Below are 17,291 nucleotides of genomic sequence, written 5' to 3'. Positions count from 1 at the left end.
TGACAAAACCAAATTTACACAATATCTTTCTACAAATCCAGCACTACAAAGGATAATAAAGGGTAAAGCCCAACATAAGGAGGCAAGCTATACCCTAGAAGAAGCAAGAAACTAATCGTCTTGGCAACAAAACAAAGAGAAGAAAAGCACACAAACATAACCTCACATCCAAATATGAATATAACAGGAAGCAATAATCACTATTCCTTAATATCTCTCAACATCAATGGCCTCAACTCCCCAATAAAAAGACATAGATTAACAAACTGGATACGCAACGAGGACCCTGCATTCTGCTGCCTACAGGAAACACACCTCAGAGACAAAGACAGACACTACCTCAGAGTGAAAGGCTGGAAAACAACTTTCCAAGCAAATGGTCAGAAGAAGCAAGCTGGAGTAGCCATTCTAATATCAAATAAAATCAATTTCCAACTAAAAGTCATCAAAAAAGATAAGGAAGGACACTTCATATTCATCAAAGGAAAAATCCACCAAGATGAACTCTCAATCCTCATCTTCGATTGGTTTATATACAAGTGTGCAATTTCTAGGCTTGAAAGTAAAATGATGCTATCTGGTGCTGGATAGAGGAGCCTTATTTTTTATTATGGCAGCTTGCTATTTTTGTAACATGGTGATTTGGTTGAACACAATAAAGTACAGTAGTAACTGATCTCCCCCTCTTCCTGGATGAGTGAGGAGATGATTAAATGTTGATGTCAGCATCCATGAGCATATTCAGATGAGCTTCTGCTTCTGTTGAAAAGGATGCTGTGTTTGATTGTGGTCCGAAGCTTTGAAGCACTACTTGGCATCTCCTTCCTTGGAGGTCTCACTGTTTAAACATAACAGATTTGATAGCTTGTTGGTAAGGTGAGGTCCAGCTTGTCTCCACTAGGTCATCTTCATGTGAATCCGGTGGTTATACTGTTTTGTTCTAGGGATATTTCATTTTTTTAATAACGGTTTTAGCTGACATTCATGGAGAGAAAGAATCCTTAGAAGTGTGCCACTAGTGAAAGGAAATCCTGTCTAGAGTATGTTTCTTTACAAAGCTGTGTCACACCATCCTTTGGGCCCTCTGCTGGAAAAGTAGAATCAAGTCTCAAATAATGCCTTTTAAATTGTATCCTCTAGTATTATAGATGTAGGACAGTACTGTATCATACCTCTGTGGATGTAAAATAGCTTGTACCTGCTTTATGATACGTAGTAGTGACCGTGCTTTATCAGAGCTGTTTTTAATGATGTTGCTCAGAATGTTTTCTTTCCAGATGATGATTGAGAAGCTAATTTTAAAAAAAAAATGGTGCCAGGTACCACAAGAGTAACAGAACTGTGCTGTTTTCTCGGGTTTTGTTTTTTTACTTTTTTTTTTTTTAATGGAGTGTGCTGGATGTCTCTACAGTTTTGTTCAGATGACTGCAGAACCTGGAAAAGCTGTTGCTGCTGTTGATGCATAACACACTGCTATTATTGGTCTTTTAATATAAATATAAATATATATATACAGATATATAATTTGAATTTTTTGAAACTTTACCTGTGCTGTCAACTTTCGAAAAAAGTATCCCCGTTTACTGTGTTGAGTTGGCACTGTACAGAAATTAACAGCCATATTGGTCTAGAAATGGTGAACTTAAGTTTTTTCCATTTGTACAGGGGTAACACACTGTATTAAATATGTAAGGTCTTATATACGTGGGTTTGATTACAAAAACTAGTAAAGTATTCTCTAAATTAAAAACAAAAGAATATATAGTTTTTTACTTTTAAATTATTGGAAATATTCTTGTTCTGTCCTATTGATGACTTACAGTTTGATTTTTAGGCTGTGTTTTTTCCCTTGGCTTTCATTAATTAGTTATGATATAGTAAGAGATGGGTTTGGAGGACTGCTGTGTCTTTTGCTCGTCCTTACCCCTCACTGCTGCGTGTTCTTTTTCTGCAGACACCTCCATCCTTCTTTCTTCACACTGATGCTGCAACGCCACCCTTCTGATTTTTCCCACAGGGTTTTGAGCCTTTCATTTTGTTCAGTGTCTTCTCTGTGAGTTGTTCAGAGTAATTACATTTGGTCCGTGTGTGTGTGTGTGTGTGTGTGTGTGTGTGTGTGTGTGTGTGTGTCTGCAGCCTACTGGGGACTCATCTAGTACCTTTATTAATGTCTCTTATTTCTTATTCTTTTAAAGAATGTTCACCCTTTGTGGAACATTTTTATAGTAAACATCTCTAAAATCTGTCAAGTAACTTTATATCTGTGTCAGTCTTGGTATTTGTACTGACTTTTCTGTATGAACTGATTTTCCTGGCTTTCATATGCTAAGTGATTTTGGGGTTGTATTTTGGATATCTTAAATATTTTGAGAGTCTGCATGTGTGTTGTTTAAATCCTATGGAGAAGACTGATGATAATCTTGTGGGGCGTCCTCCTCTTAGCTGGATTCATATTGCAAGTTGGAACCAGTCTTAGGCTTAGGGTTCCAGTTTCTGTTGTCTTCAGAGTTTGGGGGTCTGTCTGATTTGTGTACCACCCACTTGTAGTCAGTCCTAGACCTAGGCGGTGATCTAGTCATGGCTGAGTGAGTGCTCACAGTCTAGAGTATGCTGCCGAGCTCAGATCGAGCAAGGGGCTCTGGCTGGGGTAACCTGGGGTAACCTCGTGAGTTTCTAGTAACTTTTGAGCTTCCCCGTATATCCCCCTCATCGTGTTGGACTGTGCTGTGCCCTGGCCCTTTCCTAGCTAGAGAAGCTAGAGTCTTGAATCCCAGGCTCCTTGATTACACTTCCTATGTTGATTGGAGGGTTTAAATGATAGGACAGAGGAAATAGCATAGATTTCAACCCAACCTTTGGGACTGTAGCTCCGTCTTCTGTGGGAGGTTTGTGTGGCATCCTGTCCTCGCGAGGATGGCAAGGCTTCGCCATCCCTCTCCCCAGGTCCCCATCAGAGGGCAAAGGATACATGGCACACCTCAGACCCCATAGTACTCTCACCCTTGCACATCGCCAGTTGCTTGTAGTATGGTAGAGTTCAGATCTTATAGCTGTGTTCAGTGAGAGAAACAGTGGAGTAGACCAGCTTTTATTCCTTCTAAATTTCAAAGGGAATGAGTCCTTCATTTCTTAAGAATGCAACACTGTTGTCCATTGGCTCTAATGTTATCTCTTACAGATAGGTTACAGCAAGGCCCAGTAGGTCTTTAGCTGACTTTTAAGATGTGAGTTAGGGCTGTCCACATACGTGATTCAGCACAAGAACCATGTGAGTCACATGTGCTGTTTGCATGTGTAAACCCTTTTGCTTGGTTCTCTCATTTTTATTATTTCCACTTCTGATTTAATGAATAAAATAAAGTTAACTTGGGAAGAAAAGAATGGTCCCCAGGTAAGGACTTAGCACAGTTGTCAGTTGAGAATGGCCTGTTGAATTCTGTTTCTAAATTTAGCACCAGAATCCAGAAAGGGAAGTGTGCCTCAGTACCAAGGACATTTCTATCCTTTTATTCTCTGCCTTGCTGAAGGGCCTGCTTTATCTCATGCAAATATGCTTTTGTCATATCTCCCTTGTGGGAACTTTACTTTTCATTGTCTTTACTGGACGTCAGTATGTGTGCTCTGATGGCTTCTCAGACTTCCTTTGTTATGGCGTCTGCATAATGGACGGAGATACTTAGTGTTGGTTGAACTGAGGAGGTGTTCTGTCCTTCCACAGTCTACGATCAACTGAGACCAGGTTTCTGTGTTCATCTGCCTAGTGTTCTTTATAGCCACAGTCCCTTCCTAATCCGTATTATAAAAGTGTTCTGAAGGTGGAAGGCAGTGGTTGTAATGTAGGTGAGTGTGTACAATGTCACTAACTGTACTAAAGTCTGCTATTGGAAGTGTACCACAGTATCAGAACTCGCAAAATAAAACACTGCAAGCAAGATTTATTTGGATATGAATGGTGCCTAAAGACTGAAACTCTTAACAGTGAAACAGTCAAATAGTAGAACACACAGAAAAGAGCCTGTTGTGGAGCGGTTTTGTGCTAACAGAAGGACAGCTTGTGGTCACCTCAGCTCACATAACTGATATGCTGCTTATATGGGCACCTGTGTGCGCATGACTCTGGAAGCTGGAGGATAGTCCCTGAGGTCATTGTTAAGGAATTTTTTTTTTTTTAGAGACATGGATGGCCTCTTATGAGCCTGAGACCCACCAATCATGGCTGGCCAGTGAACCCCAAATATCTCTACCAGTTTCCATCTTTCTAACACTGGGGTTATGAATGTGTGCCACTGGGTCCAAATTATCGTGTATGAATCTAGAGGGCTTGAACCCCAAGTACCCATGTGTAGTGGTTTCATGAGCTGCTCCCTGCAGTCTCAGGCATTGAATACTTGAGTTCTATGGTGATTCTGTTTGGGAGACATAGGAGGGAGGAATGACGTGGTTCGAGGAAGCCTGTCACTAGAGCTGGATTTTAAGAGATTGTTGACTTGGCTGTCTCTGTTTTCTGCTTATATTTTGAGATGTAGGTCTCAGGTCTCAGCTTTCAGCGCTAGCTGTCATGTCTGTGGCATGCTGCCATGCTGCCGTGCTGCCGTGCTGCCATCTCTATAGTTATAGACCTTAACTCTCTGGAAACACAGGTCCAAAAGACCCTTCCTTGTATGTGACGCCTTGGTTATGTAAGTTGGTACCAGAGAGTGGATGGTCGTTGTAAAGATCCTGTTGTCCTCACCCCCACCCCACCCCCTTTATTTGAATGTGGAATTAGATTTCAGAACTTTGGATCAGAGAAGGAGTTGAATGCTGGAAGCAGAGTTTAACGAGCCAGTTCAGTAAGCCCCTGGCAGGCAGTAGTACCAAGAGGAGCACAGACAGGAGAAGCCCAGCTTGATTAAATAGGGGAGCAAGGACCTTCACAGCCATTCACGTGATGTTTTTACAAACAATCTGGCTGTTTTAGTCCATGTTATAAGGCTAAATTAAAAAGTAATTGACTAGTTTCTTTGGCAGGAAATTTCAAGATAGCATAAGATTGAGTCTGAGACTTGGTTGTTACTAGTAACTTACGCAGATCTTCAATGAAAAAGAGAAAATGAGGCCGAAAGAAAGAACTACAGAATGTACAGCTTGGAGAGGAAAAGAACCCTGGCAAGCTTGTTGTTACAGCCAAGGCTCGTGCTAGAGGAGAGGCTGCCAATGCTAGAGGTTAGCAGGAGAGGCGTGACCCCCACTGGAGCAGTGGGAAGGGTGCCTCCAGGGACCGCTCCCGCCCAGCTAAGCTTCCAGTTTGCTTCACCACACACAAGCTGACGCTATGTGGTCATAGCCAGCCAGTGTCCATCCCAAGCTCACAGCCAAACTTGGCATCAGCATCCATGCGGTGCTGGGTTTAGATGCACAAAAGGTAGAAGAGATTGGGTTGTTGTGCATGAGGTCAGGACACTTGTGGCAGGGAAGTCCCCTGTGTGAAGGCCCTGAGAGGGCAGGAGTTGGCTTTCTCTGACTCCTGCTTACAGTTCAAGATGTTGGGCCTTAGCCCTGAGCCCTTATGGACTCTAATCCCTTGGAGAACACTAAGCGCAAATAAACCCACCAACAAAAAATTAGCTAATTCATCATGTAAAAACCTGTGTGGGAAATAAATGAGGAAGTCACGAGTGCACGCATACATGCATATACACACTTAAATGTGCATCTGCATACATGCGTGGACATACAAACATGTAGACAAAAAGTATTTGAAAAATAGCTGGAAATTCTGGTGCCTAGTAGCAAGTCAAAATTCACTTAAAGATCTTAGAAAGAAAGAAGAAAAAAAGAAAAAGAAATTCAAGTTATTGATCCAAGTTGCATATTTTGGGGGGTGGGTGGGTGCTGACCGAACCCAGTGTGTTGCACATGCTAAGCACTTTTATCACCGAGATAAATGCCCAGCCCTCAATCGGTAATTTTTAACATCAAATATTTAAATATACAAAGTACAATTCAAAGACACCTGAATTTGATACATGCCAAAGAATGACAATCTGAAAAAAAAAATTTTTTTTTTTTTCCGGAGCTGGGGACCGAACTCAGGGCCTTGCGCTTGCTAGGCAAGTGCTCTACCACTGAGCTAAATCCCCAGCCCTGAAAAATTTTTAAGAAATGTTTTCTACAGTTAAACTATTATGCTTTTGTAAGAACTGAAAACTTTGCATGTCCAGTAAAAACACTTCAAGTCATAACACAGAATAGGCTCAAATCTTGGGTGTTATAAGCAGCATTCATCCATACTGGGCGTCGTGATGGTTTGCACAGTGCACACTTTGTGTTCAGAGCCAAGGCTGCAGTGCAGCACCAGAAACACCCAGATTTATTCCACAGTCGAGTTTGGATTTTGGTTGTTGTGCCTTTAGAAATCTTCCCAATTGACCTGTGCTACCTCCTGGTTAAGACTATCTTGTTTTATATGAATATTTTGCCTGTGCGCGCACGCGCGCGCGCGCGTGTGTGTGTGTGTGTGTGTGTGTGTGTGTGTGTAAAGAGAGAGAGAGGGAGGGCGAGAGAGGGGGGGAGAGAGAGAAGGGAGAAGGAGGAGGAGGAAGTGGGGAGGGGGAAAGAGAGACAGAGAGAGGATGTGTGTGTGGGTCCAAGTTGAAGGCTGACATTGGGTGTCTTCCTTATGTATAGAACTGGGGCCTCCCACTGAACCCAGAGCTCACCATTTTAGTTGGTATAGCTCAGTGGTTCTCAACTTTGACTCTTTAATACAGTCCTTCATATTGTGGTGACCCCAATCATAAAATTGTTTCATTGCTACTTCATAACTGTGATTTCTTATTGTTATGAATTGTATTGTAAATATCTGATATGTAGGATCCCATGGGGGTCACAGCCAACAGGTTGAGAACCACTGCTCTCGCTTGTCCTGGAGATCCTTTCCTTTTCTCTTGTGCCCTGGGATCACAGGTCCTACCCTGCACTTTAAATATGTTCTAGGGATCACAGTTTCTGCTCTCATACTTGTAAGCGTTGCCTGCAGAGCCTTCTGTCCAGACCTAAAACTGTGGTAGTTGTGACATATGTCTTGGTTCACCGTGGGCCATTCCCCGTGGTGTTGGATGGTTGGCTCTAGGTGTTTATGGTTAGACCCAGGGGTAGTGATTGAAGTGCTTTTACGTCTAGGTATTTGGCTGGGTCCTTCTGAGTTGCTGTGTAAATTACAGTGGACCAGTGCTCATAAACACCACACACACTGCTGTTCAATCAGGAGCCTGGGAAGTCTAATGACGAAGGCACCAGCAGATCAAGTCCAGCCAGGCCTGCTCCTGATTCCTTGGTCCATGGACAGCGGTTAAGGAGCTTTCTGTGCCCCCCCCCCCCTTTTTATCGGTACCCATCCTACCCTGAAGCTTTGGCCTCTTGACCTAGTCACTTCCCAAAGGTCCCATCACCATAACTTCCATTGTGCTTGAACAGGACAAGGCACAAGAAGCCTACCACAGCTAAACTTTCAGGTTGTTGCAGTTTTGGTGGCTGGAGATTTAGAATGTTTTCTATCCTGTGCTCATGTAAAAGAGTACTAGGTATAGTGTCTCCTATGGGTCAGGGACAGAGTCTCAAACACTAAAGCAACAGAAGTTAATTCTTGGGCAGCTATGGCAGCCAAAGGCTTGAACCCTGAGTGGATGTCAGTAGGGCTGGGTGAGTGTAAGGGAGTCTTACTTTCACAGGTTTGAAGCTGCCTGTCTTCCTTTGCTCATGGTCTCTTCCTCATCTTCAGACTACAGTATCCTATCTGTGTCTTCTCTCAGAGCCTTCTTTTTAATTTTTATTTTTGAATTTTATTTATATAAGTACATTGTAGCTGTCTTCAGACACACCAGAAGAGGCCATCAGATCCCATTACAGATGGTTGTGAGCCACCATGTGGTTGCTGGGAATTGAACTCAGGACCTCTGGAAGAGCAGACAGTGCTCCTAACTGCTGAGCCGTCTCTCCAGTCTGAGCCTTCTGATTTTTACCAACGTTTCTTGTCCTGGACAAGAACTCCTGTAGTCACATCAAGCCCTCCTGGATGAGCCGTCTGATTCCCTGAACACTAGGACCTTGATTACACCTCCAGAACCCTTTGCTGTAGGAGAGGGCATCCCTGGTTTGGGGAAGTCGTAGGCGGTTGTGTGAGACCTGTCACTCTGGGAACACTGTAGGGCCACAGTGCAGTTAGCACTTAAATATCACGTAAACCCCAAGAGTGGGAAATGTAGTCAGGGAAAGGCATGAAGAAGATGTTTTTCAGGACCTAGAGGGGTCTCTGTGCAGGGTAAACGTCACATCGTGTCACACCACTTAGAGGAAATGTACTCCAGCAGACAGGTCCTTGGAGGATGAGCAGGGCCTGTCTGCAGCTGATCCCCTTTGAAGATTGGGAGACAGATGCAGTCCTTACTGCTGAGGTGGTGCCAGGGCCTTTGATCTGGGGTTCTACTGGAGCCAGTTTAGAGCTGGTGCTCTCTTGTCTCTCCCCACCCCACCCCCACCCCACTCCAACCCCTCTCAGCTGGGTGTGGTGCATGCCTTTAATACCAGGAGTCTAGGGCAGAGGTAGACTGGTCTCTGTAAGACAGGAGTCCGGCCTAGTCTATATGGCCAGTTCAGGCCAGCCAAAGTATCAACAAACAAACATGTGCTGGGGTTCTAGGAAGGCAACACTGCCCAGGGTTCTCTTTAAAAAATATTGTTTGTTTGTTTGTTTGTTTGTGTTTGTTTGTGCATGCATGCTCAGACTGTGCCACACAGGGAACATGGAAGTCAGAGAACAACTTGTAGGGTTGGTTCTCTCCTTCCATTGGGTGGGTCTGACAGTGGAACTCCTGCAAGCAGGCTGCAGCAGATGCCTTTATCTGCATGAGGCTGCTTCGGGATCTTACCCAAGTCAGTGCCTCTGAACTGCACAAAGGAACCAACCAATGTCTTTATTTAGACATGCACTGTTCCCCAGGCCTTGCGTATTCTCCATGTAAATCTCCACAGCAGTTTCAAGTATGTGAGCCAGGGGTGGTAGAGTTTCCCTGCTATACATTATCAAGCCTCGGAGTGCGGAGTGGAGCCTTAGGACTTTGAGGACAGCCCTGTATTGACTGACATTTTGGGCAAAGGGACAGAACATTGCAGAACACTTTCCTGTCTGTGCAAAGGGATTGTCAGCAAGACAGTCTCTGCAAGGCCACCATGAGAACAAGCACATGACACAGGCTCAGGTATGTGCATTCTGAGTTAATCAGCTCCTCAGGCTGCTTGCTTTTGACCAGTGTCCGTGTGTCCTGCTGTGTAGACGAACTTTTTCCTTAACCCCACCTCACACTTCATTTTGAAGCTCTTAGCACTGTCTGCCGGGAATCCCTCTACGTCTGTCCACCTCTCTCAAATCCTCTTACTCTTTTGTTCCCACGATAGCTGTCATTTCTTCCACAAAGCCTTCATTTATCTTCTGGCTGTGCCTGGGTCAGGTGTCTCCAGCATTTCCCCCCCACGGCACTGTGGTAGCAGTTGCTGCTTTTTATATTTTTATTGCCTTCTGACCTTTGTCTCTGCCTTGCAGACTCCAGGGTTTGGGGACAAGGGTTGTAGTTCCCCCCATGTTGTTTCCAAAGAACATGGAAGGATGCCAGATGTAGGTCAGTCAGTTCTCAAAGAACTCATCTTGGCCAGAAACTTTTTCAGCCCTATCATAGGCTGCTTTTATTTATTGCTTTTGTGTGCACGCGTATGTACACATGTTTGTGCGTTCATGTCTGTGTGTGTGTGTTTGTGAATGTGGGTGTGTAAGTAGAGGCCAGAGGTATGTAGGTGCCCCACCTCAGGAACTGTCTTCTGTGGTTTTTGATACAGGGTGTCTCACTGGTTCAAGGTTTTTAGTCAGGACAGGCTCTGGCCAGTGAGCCCTAGGGATCCTCCTCCTGGCCCTGTCTCCCCAGTGCTGAGAGGACAGGCATGCCACCATGAGGGGAGGGATTGAAGCTGGGGCCTCACCTGCGTGGACAGTTCCCGAGCTTGGTGCGAGTGCACACGTGTTCGTAATCCCTATGTTTCTGTGTGCAGAGAAGATGAGTATAAAGCAACAGAATATAAATTTGTTGTTTCGAGTTTTATTGGTATAGAGGTAAAATTCTTTTTAGGTAATTTTCGTTTGGGTTTTGGGGGGAGACTCGATTCACAGTGTAAGCTATGTGAGCCTTGGCTGTCATGGGACATGCTGTCCTGTACATTTTCATCTCCTGTACATTTGGTTATTGCTTCTTCTTTGTGTTTGAAGGTCAGAGGGCAACTTTTCTCTGTCCATCTTCTTTTAGTAGTGTAAGTCCCAGGGATTGAACTTTGGCCATCAGGTTAGTGTGGCAAGTGCTTTGCCCACCGAGCCACCAAGCCAGCCCCGGTTAGACTTTGGGATAGTAGTTTGCCTTGATACTGAACTTGGTCTTTGAAGGCAGCTCCTGACTCCAGTGTTGAAGTGAGTCACAAAGAGTCTGAAGCATCGCTGAGGGACGCTCCTTGCAGCTGTGTTACTAAAAAGGCTACCCCCACACGCAGCTTCTTCAGGTGGATTTGCGTTAAGCCCTCCCAAGCCTATGTCCGTCACTGCTCTTCTGAGCAGACGTCGTCCAATGACTCCAGACACTCTGGACTGAGCGTCAGCTGAGCAGACAGTTCCGATTTGTAATAATCGTCTTCATCTCTTTCCTATTAATGGTGTGATTTCATTGCATTCAGTTCTCCTGGCTTGACACAACGTGGGCAGATCCTTTATCAGTCACAGCTTTGTCTCTCTCTCATAGGAATTTTATCTGACTTGGTGTTTAGCCAGTGTTTGTTTAGAAAGAGGACCTTTGCTCCACTGCCCCTTTGCTCCAGGAGACAGAACTTTGCAGTGCTTGACAGAGTCTGAGGCCCTTGCCAAGCAGGTTTAGTTTGGGAGTGATTGCTACCGAGCTGAAGGGTCACCTCTACCTTATTGTATAATTTTAGAGTGTTATCACTGACTTCTTATTAATTTTTAACTTTGTTTCCCTGCCTTCCCCCACAGGCCATGCATATTACACAATTATAGTGGTTCTAAGTTGCTTCATTTTTTGAGAAGTAGTTATTTCGAATCTGTGTTTTTTTTTTTGTTTTTTTTGTTTTTTTTGACAAATTAAAAACATTTTCGTCTAAAGGACCTCGGCATCCATGGCTCACCCTTACAATCTCACAATTGTAGCTCGTGTGTGTGCTCATGCTGTGCGTGTGCTTTGGAGTATGTGTAGGCCGCCATGGCACTCCACGTGGGTCAGAGGACCTCTGGTGTTGGTCCCTGCCTTCCACCTTCTCTGAGACTCGCTGTTGATGGCGTGCTCTAGCTGGCCTGAGAACTCGGGACATCGTCTGTCTCTCTCCTTCTCACCACTGAACCTTACCTGGGTTTTGGGTTCTAGGCATCAGAACTCAGGTTCTCACACTTGTATGACAAGCACTTTACAGGCATGAGGCAAGCATGCACTTACTCAAACATTCTTTTTTTTTTTTTTTTTTTTTTCTTTTTCTTTTTTCCAGAGCTGGGGACCGAACCCAGGGCCTTGCGTTTGCTAGGCAATCGCTCTACCACTGAGCTAAATCCCCAACCCCTTACTCAAACATTCTTAGTGCCTAACAGCTAACTGTAATCAATGGAAGTCTCATGTTTTAATCCCATGTTCCCAAGGGAACATGTTTTAATCCCAGCACTTGGGAGGCTGAGGAAAATCTTTTCCCCCTTATCAATGTATACTTAGTGTTTGAGGGTTTGTAGATTGAACTAATAATATGAAAGAGATGTGGGCCTTTGAACAACTGGGGAGGGTTTTTTTTTATATGCCCCAGCCGAGGAGAGAAAGCAGGGATAAGTACATGACTTCTAGGGGAACAAAGAGGCATCAATCACAAAGGAAACCAGAAATCTGTGCTTACAGAGAGATCCAAGTGAGTAGTGACACCTGGAGCACAGGTAGTGATGGAGGAATGGATAAATACTGTCATCTCAGTGTAGGAAGAGTATTTAGGGGGATCACTAATTTGTAGGTAGCCTGGCATACTTAATAAGGTCAGGACCCTAGACTATATAGTTCCTGTCTCGATGATGGTGACAAAGATGATGATGACAATGATGAAGATGATGATAATGATGATGAAGACAAGGATGGCCGCCACCACCTCACACAAAGCAGAAGGCTTTTGGACAGGCTCTCAGGACAGTGTGACAGTTAACCTCTTCAGACATGAACCCTCAGTGAAACCCACAAAGAACTTTATGATGGTGGGTAAAGGGTGGCAGATGCCCTCCTTAGAGTCATGCATCATGGGTGCAAAGGAGAACGTGTCATTCAAAGATCTGAAGGAGACTGGGGAGAGCTTAGGTGAGAAAGTGCTTCCCGTGTGAGCATCAATGTGGACCCCACATCGCAAAGCAGGGCATGGCTCCCAAGTGTAATCTCAGCACTGGGAAGGCAGGGACAGGGTCCCTGGGGTGACTGTGTGTGTGTGTGCGTGCGTGCGTGCGTGCGTGCGTGCGTGCGTGCGTGCGTGCGTGTGTGTGTGTGTGTGCGTGCGTGCGCACACAGACATCTTAAAGCTTTCAAATGAAAGTTGTGTAGTGAGAACAATAGTTGGTCAGCATTCAGCTAACCCTGGTACATCATCAAGCTGAGCAAAATGGGGTGATGCAATAAGGATGCAAAACTGATGTAATGTTGTTTCTCCTTTTTTCCTTTCTCTTGTCATTTATTTAAGGAAGGGAACAGTCAAAACTGTCTTCCAGAGCACTGCTACCTATGCTCACCAGGAGATCCATCCCATACATGTACTTGGTATTTTAACATTAGCTTTTCTAATTTGCTGAATTTCATTTTGTGTTGATGACAGCTTTATTAGGAAATTCATATGTCATAAAATCACCTAACTTTTTTTATTACTTATTGTGTATAGTGTGTGTGTGTGTGTATTACACATGGAGTGTGTGTGTGTGTGTGTGTGTGTGTGTGTGTGTTACATATGGAGATCAGAGCATACATGGTTGAATATATAGGTCAGTAGGCCTCAGTGGCAAGCTGTCTCTGAGCTATCCTGTTGGCTCCAAATGCACACCATTCAGTGACTCCTGGTGTGTCCGCTGAGTTGTGGTAGAGCACCATTGTCTAGCTTTAGAAGGTTTCATTACCCCTAAGAGCCTTACCAATAAGTACCCACTTCCTGCTTCCTTCTCTTCCCAATGCTGGAAAGTTCACCTTCTATTTCCATAGGTTTCTGTATTCTCGACATTTTATAAACTGCACCTGTAATGTGTGCTATTTTGTGGTGAGTCTTTTCCCTTAGTTTTTCTTCAGGGTTCATGCACATTGCAGTGTGTACTGGCGCTGTATTCCTCTTTTGAAATGAAGTTTGCATTTCAGAATGGCTGGCTATTTACAGAAAAACGAAAGCAAATAGAGAGGCTTCCCATGCACTTCAGACCCAGTCTTGTCGCTGACAGGCCGCTTCAGTGGGGTGTACCTGCCAGCACACTGGGAACCTGTGTTATCAACCTTATAGTGAAGCTGATGCCTGAAGATCATGCCATCTATTCTGTGCATCATTTGTGCCTGAGGCCATTCTATTTTGCTGCTTGCTCCAGGGTCCTGTGCAGGATCTGTACTGTGTGCAGCTGCAGTTTCTCCTGCTTCCTGCTGCTGTGGCAGTCTCTTGACTCAATGTTTTGATGACCTTGACAGTTTTAGCAGTGTCGAAGATGGTGTAGAGGGTCTTAGTTGGAGTTAACTGAGGTTTCTCTCCTGGCTAGTCTGAGCTTATACATTTGAGAGAAAACGCCACCATTAGTCTATCGAGTGGACGGACACTGCTGCCACACAGCTTGCCACTCCATAGCAGTCCTGCTCTCCTGGAAGAGGGGTTGAAGCAGTGAAGCTAGAGTGTTTGGAGTAAAGCCACCTTCCTTGCCTTCCCACAGACCTGGAAGAATGTCACTGCAGGCCTGGAGAGATGGCTTAGCAGTTAAGATTGCCTGCTTCTCTTGTAGAGTGTCCTCCTCAGTGTTTGGACCGAGAGCCCAGGATCTTGCGAGAGCTACTTGTTTGTTTTTTCTTTTTTTTTTTTTTCGGAGCTGGGGACCAAACTCAGGGCCTTGCACATGCTAGGCAAGTGCTCTACCACTGAGCTAAATCCCCAACCCCGAGAGCTACTTGTCCATGAAGAAGCGTCTACTCTGTGTAGTCATTTGGGGTTGAGGCCATTCTATTTTGTATTTTAGGGCATAATTCCAATCTTTCCCTCCCCCTGAAACCTCCTTTGATTGTTTATTCCTTTTCTTTTTAGTTTATGTGTGGGTGTTTTGGCTTCAGGTATATTTGTGTGTGTGTGCTGCCCCAGGAGGCCAGAGTGTGTGTTGGAGCCCTTAGAACTGAAGTTACACACAGCTGTGAGTCACCGTGTACGTGCTGACTGGAACCCAGGGTCTCTCTGCTGTCTGACTGGGCAGAGGCCTTTCCTCTTTGAAGCATGTTCTACATCTTGAGGACATGGTTAGCATCCACACTGGGATAGTTGGATGACTGAATGGGATGGTGCGTGATTGACTAATGGTGTGTAGCGGTGAATGGAGAGTCTCTCCCGCCTTTAGAGCCTTCAGTGTAACTGTCTGAGCAGCTTGTTCTAGACAGCACGGAAGCAAGGACTCTTATCCAGACATGGACAGTGAAAGACCTGTTGGATTGTGCTCAGACAAGCCCCTGGCCTAGGTTCAAGGTAGATACTGTGCACATTGAGAAGGTGATGGTTGTGTCCACAAGGCAAAGAGGCCTTAAGCAGCACATTCATTCTCTCAGCATTCTGGAGATAGCAACCCCAAATGGTGGCACAGGTGACCTGGAGGTCCTTTATCTCCTAGCCATGGCCATGCCCACTACAGTCTGTCTTTGCAGTCCTGCCATGCCTTTGTCCAACCGTCCCTCTTCTCACACTGTAGCAGTCATGCCTGCAGGTGCTAATGACGTCAGTCCTGATGACACCAGGCCAGAACACAGTAGAGTGGTTATCGGGAATGAGGTAATGCGCTGCACTCCAGAGTCAAGGAGCTCTACAATGTGTTCTAGGTGAAGGTGTTGGTGAGGATTCAGTGGGGAGTAGATGAGAGTTGAGGCTGTAATACTTGATCGCAACCTTGAACCTCATTAAAGTTTGTGGATTTCTCATCCCCTCCCAACAAGCCAGAAAGACTCTAAAGTTTTTAAAGCAGAACCAGATGAGTGCCCAAGATTGCTAGCAACCCCAGCTAGCAGCCAGGCCTCCTTGTGCACTGATTTCAGACTTAGAATCTCAGAGACTTCTAGTTTGTAATAGAATGAGTTTCTTGTTTTCTGGGAAACAGACCTCGGAAATTAAATGTAGTCCCAGAGTCCTCATAATAAGTATTTTGACCGGGGTTGGGGATTTAGCTCAGTTGTAGAGTGCTTGCCTAGCAAGCGCAAGGCCCTGGGTTCAGTCCCCAGCTCCCCCCCCCCTCCAAAAAAAAAAAGAGGAAAAAAAAATAAGTATTTTGACCTAAATATCTATGGAGTTGTCTTACCCAAGGGCCTTTTTTTTTTTTTTTGCACAGCTTGTGCATGTGCGCACGTACATGTGTGTGTGAGTGCAAACACATGTACACATGTTCATTAAATATACTAGGTAAATTTCAAATTGTAAGCATTATGGTAAAGCTAGGCATAGTGGCACTGGTCTAATTCCAGCACTTGGGAGGCAGGAGAATCATCAGTCCCTGGCTAGTCTGAGCCATAAATGTGAGGCTCTTAAAAAACACAAAACAAACAAACAAACGAACAAACAAAAACGAAAAACAAGCAGAAAAAGGAAAGAAGAGGCTGGAGAGGCGACTCTGCAGTTAGGAGTGCTAGCTGCTCTTCCAGATCTGGGTTTAATTCCTAGCACTCATGACCACAAGTTACAAAGGAGTTTGACTTCTTAGGAAATGTGGGTGAACTTATCATGGGAGACAAATGCTGTGAAGGGGAGAGATTCCACTGGACCTGTGCAAACCAGGCCTTGTCTCAGTAGTTTACTCAGTACTCCAATGGGTGATATGTGCTCAGTACTCCAGTAGGTGTTATGTGCTCAGTACTCCCAATAGGTGATGCGGTAAGCAGCTTTCTCTTTTCTACTGATTTCCAAGTCATTTCTGTGTGTTGTTCTGCCTGGCTCATCGTGGTTCTTTTGCCTGTGTGCTCAGGGATCTGAGCTGAGCGCTTCTAGGTTTCTGTTCCTTATTCAAGGGATTGAACTAAAAGCTCATATTCAAAATGAAGCAATAGTACAAATGAGAAGCAGCAATCAAGAGTATGGTCACTTAATGTTTAGGTAAACAAGCATTTTGCTTACTGCATTCAGTATCCTATTTTTTGTACCAGGAATCTTAAGAAATACATTTGGATAAAAACTTCATACCAAAAACGGGGGCACAGTTTGTATTTTGATAGCGTGTATGGAAAACTTACTCCACTTTCCAGAGTATTATGTGCAGCTGGTGTAGGTAGATCCTTAGGAGAGTGGTATGTCCCAGCCAAGTGGAGTCCTAGATTGCTAATCTATTCCTTGTGCTTGCCTGCTTCACTTCTTCAGGGAGAACCTTAAAAATAAGAAAGAAGACACACCTATTTTCTCTTTTTCTTTTTTTCTTTTCTTTTTTTTTTTTTGTTTAAAGATTTATTTCTATGAGTATACTGCAGCTGTCTTCAGACACACCAGAAGAGGTTCCATTACAGATGGTTGTGAGCCACCATGTGGTTGCTGGGATTTGAACTCAGGACCTCTGGAAGAGCAGTCAGTGCTCTTAACTGCTGAGCCATCTCTCCAGCCCCCACACCTGTTTTCTTGGCATTCTTTATTTCTTAAAACAATTTCTGGAAGTCAGTATAACCTATATAATTTATGTTTTCATTTTATTTTTTTCTTGTTAAGGGACTCAGTTTCTTAGCATGGTCAAGCATGTTGTATTTTATGCCTTTATTAGATTTTTAAAATAGAGCCATAATTCATAGAGTATAAATTTTACCCTATAGAGTACACAATACAATGGCTTTGAAAGGTATCCACAGGGTTGGAAACATCACTGTTAATTTCAGAATATTTCATTGTCCCCTAACGTCACTGTGGTTCCTATCATTCTCTCCTTGCTACTTGGCCACCTCTTCCTAGATCATAGAGACACTGGCATACTCTTTGCCTTTACAGACTGCCTGTTCTGATATTTGATG

At 44.3% G+C, this 17,291-nt stretch overlaps 1 protein-coding gene across 5 annotated transcripts in view; it reads left to right on the top strand.

Annotated features, from left to right (window-relative positions):
- Igf2bp3 (insulin-like growth factor 2 mRNA binding protein 3) overlaps positions 1–17,291 on the top strand; it is a 134,396-nt gene that overhangs the window by 59,515 nt on the left and 57,590 nt on the right. Inside the window, exon 1 of one of the 5 annotated variants that reach the window (XM_087657378.1) lies at positions 8,908–9,239. The exons of the other annotated variants lie outside the window; for them this stretch is intronic. Within the exon in view, the coding sequence (XP_087513504.1) occupies positions 9,225–9,239 (15 nt within the window). The 5' untranslated portion in view covers positions 8,908–9,224. Of the gene's footprint in view, positions 1–8,907; positions 9,240–17,291 lie in introns of those variants that run through there. 5 annotated transcript variants of the gene reach the window in all.

Source organism: Rattus norvegicus, chromosome 4 (genome assembly GCF_021556685.1).
Source record: "Rattus norvegicus strain SHRSP/BbbUtx chromosome 4, alternate assembly SHRSP_T2T, whole genome shotgun sequence".
Taxonomy (NCBI): domain Eukaryota; kingdom Metazoa; phylum Chordata; class Mammalia; order Rodentia; family Muridae; genus Rattus; species Rattus norvegicus.
Note: the sequence above shows the minus strand (reverse complement) of the source record. Positions and strands in the feature narration are given on the sequence as shown.